The sequence below is a fragment of the Culex pipiens genome, chromosome 1 (genome assembly GCF_016801865.2).
Source record: "Culex pipiens pallens isolate TS chromosome 1, TS_CPP_V2, whole genome shotgun sequence".
In the NCBI taxonomy this organism is placed as follows: Eukaryota; Metazoa; Arthropoda; class Insecta; order Diptera; family Culicidae; genus Culex; species Culex pipiens.
In genome coordinates this window covers 73,765,485-73,768,240 of record NC_068937.1, presented here as the reverse complement: position 1 = coordinate 73,768,240, position 2,756 = coordinate 73,765,485, and the positions used below count along the sequence as shown (strand labels likewise).

At 42.1% G+C, this 2,756-nt stretch overlaps 1 protein-coding gene across 1 annotated transcript; it reads right to left on the bottom strand.

The window, feature by feature from the left end:
* Positions 1-345: 345 nt before the first annotated feature.
* On the bottom strand, positions 346-2,429 carry LOC120429544 (jerky protein homolog-like). Its single transcript, XM_039594600.2, has 3 exons — positions 2,218-2,429; positions 2,029-2,102; positions 346-1,967 (listed from the first exon to the last, which is right to left on the bottom strand). Exons 2-3 carry the CDS (start codon positions 2,067-2,069, stop codon positions 422-424), a joined length of 1,587 nt encoding a protein of 528 aa, XP_039450534.1. The 5' UTR covers positions 2,070-2,102; positions 2,218-2,429; the 3' UTR covers positions 346-421.
* Between the last annotated feature and the right edge of the window lie 327 nt (positions 2,430-2,756).

Below are 2,756 nucleotides of genomic sequence, written 5' to 3'. Positions count from 1 at the left end.
TTCCTGAAAACTTGTCATGTTCGCAAAAACACAAACATGTCAAGTACCTGTTAACTTCCAGTTAAGAGTTAATCAAACATAAACGCGAACATAATTTACTCTACGCATATCAAAAAATTATCAACTTAAGTTCGTGTTGGAAACTTCAAATTATCATGCTATGGTGCGGAAAAATATCATCCATAAACATAAAATTATCCCGACCAGTTCATTTTTTTCCTGTAAAAATATGGGGCGAAAAATATCATTTAAAAACATAAAAGTATTATAACAAGTTGTGATGTTTCCAGATATTTTTTTCTGTAATAATTTGGTAGCTTTAGAAAGCGTAATACACAGTAAGAAAATATACTCAACCCCCGGTGGTTGGTCACTTTTTCGTTTGACACTTTTTAGTTTGTACCCCGTTGGTTTGACAAAGTCAAACTAAAAAGTGACGAACTGTCACCTCGGATTGACGTGAGAAAATTGCTGTCATTGTTGATTCATCAACTGGTTCTTCGATCAGCCAATCCTCATCGAAATCGAATGAATCCTTATCATCCCTGGCCAGAACACTGTCGATAATCTCCTGATCCGTGTAGACGTCGCAATCGCCTACGATTAAGTTGCCATTTTTATCGCACACTTTGTCGTTAAGCCAATCCTTAATCTCGTCGTTGGTAGGGTCGTCCGGAAAGAACCGAGCGGTGTCCTGGACAAGGGCCAAGACGTCTTGATCCAAAGAAGCATTGTCTTCCACGTCCAAGACAAACGTTGGGAACTCGTCGAACAACTTACGCCATGACCCCTCGATCGTCTTAGATGAAATTTCTGTCCAAGCTTGATCCAGCCAATCGATCGTCTGTCGTAGTGAAACATTCTTCAACCTGTCCTCGAACAGTGCTTCCTGGTCATCGAGCAACAAGTGCAGCATGAGCTTTTTCTTGTACCTCTTTTTCACAGCATTAATTACGCCCTGATCCATTGGTTGTCCGAGAGCTGTGACGTTAGGCGGCAGGAAGATCACCTTGATCTTCCCGTCGTCGCTTTCTAGAACATCTCCTCCGTCGTGATGTGCAGAACAGTTATCGAGGACGAGCAGAGCGCGCGGTTCTCGGCCGTTTTCCGCGGAAAACTTCCTCACCGATGGAACGAACTGGCCGTGGAACCACTCCTTGAACAGTAATCTGTTCATCCAAGCCTTCTTCGAGCCTTTGTAGTAAACCGGGAGGGACGATTTATCCTTGGGCAGGGTTCGAGGATTTTCGGCGGTTCCAATCAACATCAATGGTAGCTTATTCGATCCGTCAATGTTACTACAGGGCATAAAGGTCACTCTGGACTTGATTACTTTGCGTCCTTCAGCAATGTCCTCGTCATTCATAATCAATGTGCGGGACGGAAGCAACTTCACGAAAAGGGCCGATTCGTCCGCGTTGTAGATCTCAAATTTCTCGTAATTGTTATCAATAATCAGCTGCATCAAGCGGGCCTTGAACTTTTCGAAGGCAGCGGTATCTGACGATGCACACTCGCCCTTGATCCCAGCCATCTTCAATCCGTAGCGCTTCCGGAACCTGTCATACCACCCATTGCTTGCAGTGAAAGTTTGCTCCTCGTCGTACACTCCTTGCTCTTTCAACGATCGGAACATTTGTTCGCCTTTTGCCCGGACAATATCCGGAAGCAAGATATGCTTTTTCAGCCGTTCCTGAAGAATCCACACAAACAGGCAATCCTCCAAGGTCACCAATTTGGCAGTTTTAACGGTGCGCCGCTCTTTCACACCGTTCTCCAGGAACTTTTGGTGAGCCAGTCGGATTGACTCTTCCTGTTTCTTGATGTTCAGCACCGTTGTGCGTGCAATATTAAATTCTTTGGAGACTGCCGAAACCTGCGATCCACAAAGCAGACTGTCCAGAATTCGTACTTTCTGGTCGAGGGATAACGTAACGTGTTTCTTCTTAGGTTGATCGGTGCTGTCGCTAAAGTGGATTTAAAAGGTCAATCAAAACATTCCGTCTAAGTTAGATTGAGCAAACTTACCTGATATTGAGCTCAGACAGCGGCTTCCGCTTCGATGCCATCGTTGATCGAGCTTTTTTTCGGTTGTTCAAACACTACAAGAAAACAAAACTTGGTTAGAACCAATTTCCAAAACAATCCGTTTGACCGCCGGAACATGATACGTTTGGCCACCGTAACGTGGTCCAACGGGCAGCTCCGCGAACTTACGTTGAAAAAATCCCACCGATGACCAGAAATTTCTCCACGTGCTTCAGCTCAAGCTGGATTTGTTTATAAACAAGTCGCAAATCAAAACATAAACACAGATAGGGTTGCAAGCATGGAAGAAAATGTTGCGAATAGGGTAACCAGTTTGTCAAACTAAAACGAAACCCCGTTGGTTTGACAACAGTTGGTGTCAAACCATCGGGGTTTGAGTGTATAAGTTTTATATAGACTGTTTTTCAATTGTATTTTAATAAAACAAATTAATTTAATGATATAATGTCATTTTCTAGTAAAATTTATTTTTATTAAATAAACCTAAAACTATAGCAAACAATCTGCTGGAAGACTAAACATAATGACAATCTAAATTTTTAAAAATATTTGTATACAGTCATCCCTTATATTCGGAACAGTTTACAGATCGACCAATATTCAAAAAATCATAGAAAATCGATAATTGAACATAATGATTCGCTTTTACCTTCATTTGAAAGCTGTTTTTGCGATCTTTCGAATGCTGTATCGAACAACTGCAAATT

Bases quoted from the DNA above. Each gene is read 5' to 3' on its own strand.
- LOC120429544 (XM_039594600.2), bottom strand. From the start codon at position 2,069: ATGGCATCGAAGCGGAAGCCGCTGTCTGAGCTCAATATCAG. The intron at 1,968-2,028 runs GTAAGTTTGCTC...AATCCACTTTAG, and splicing joins CTGTCTGAGCTCAATATCAG to CGACAGCACCGATCAACCTA.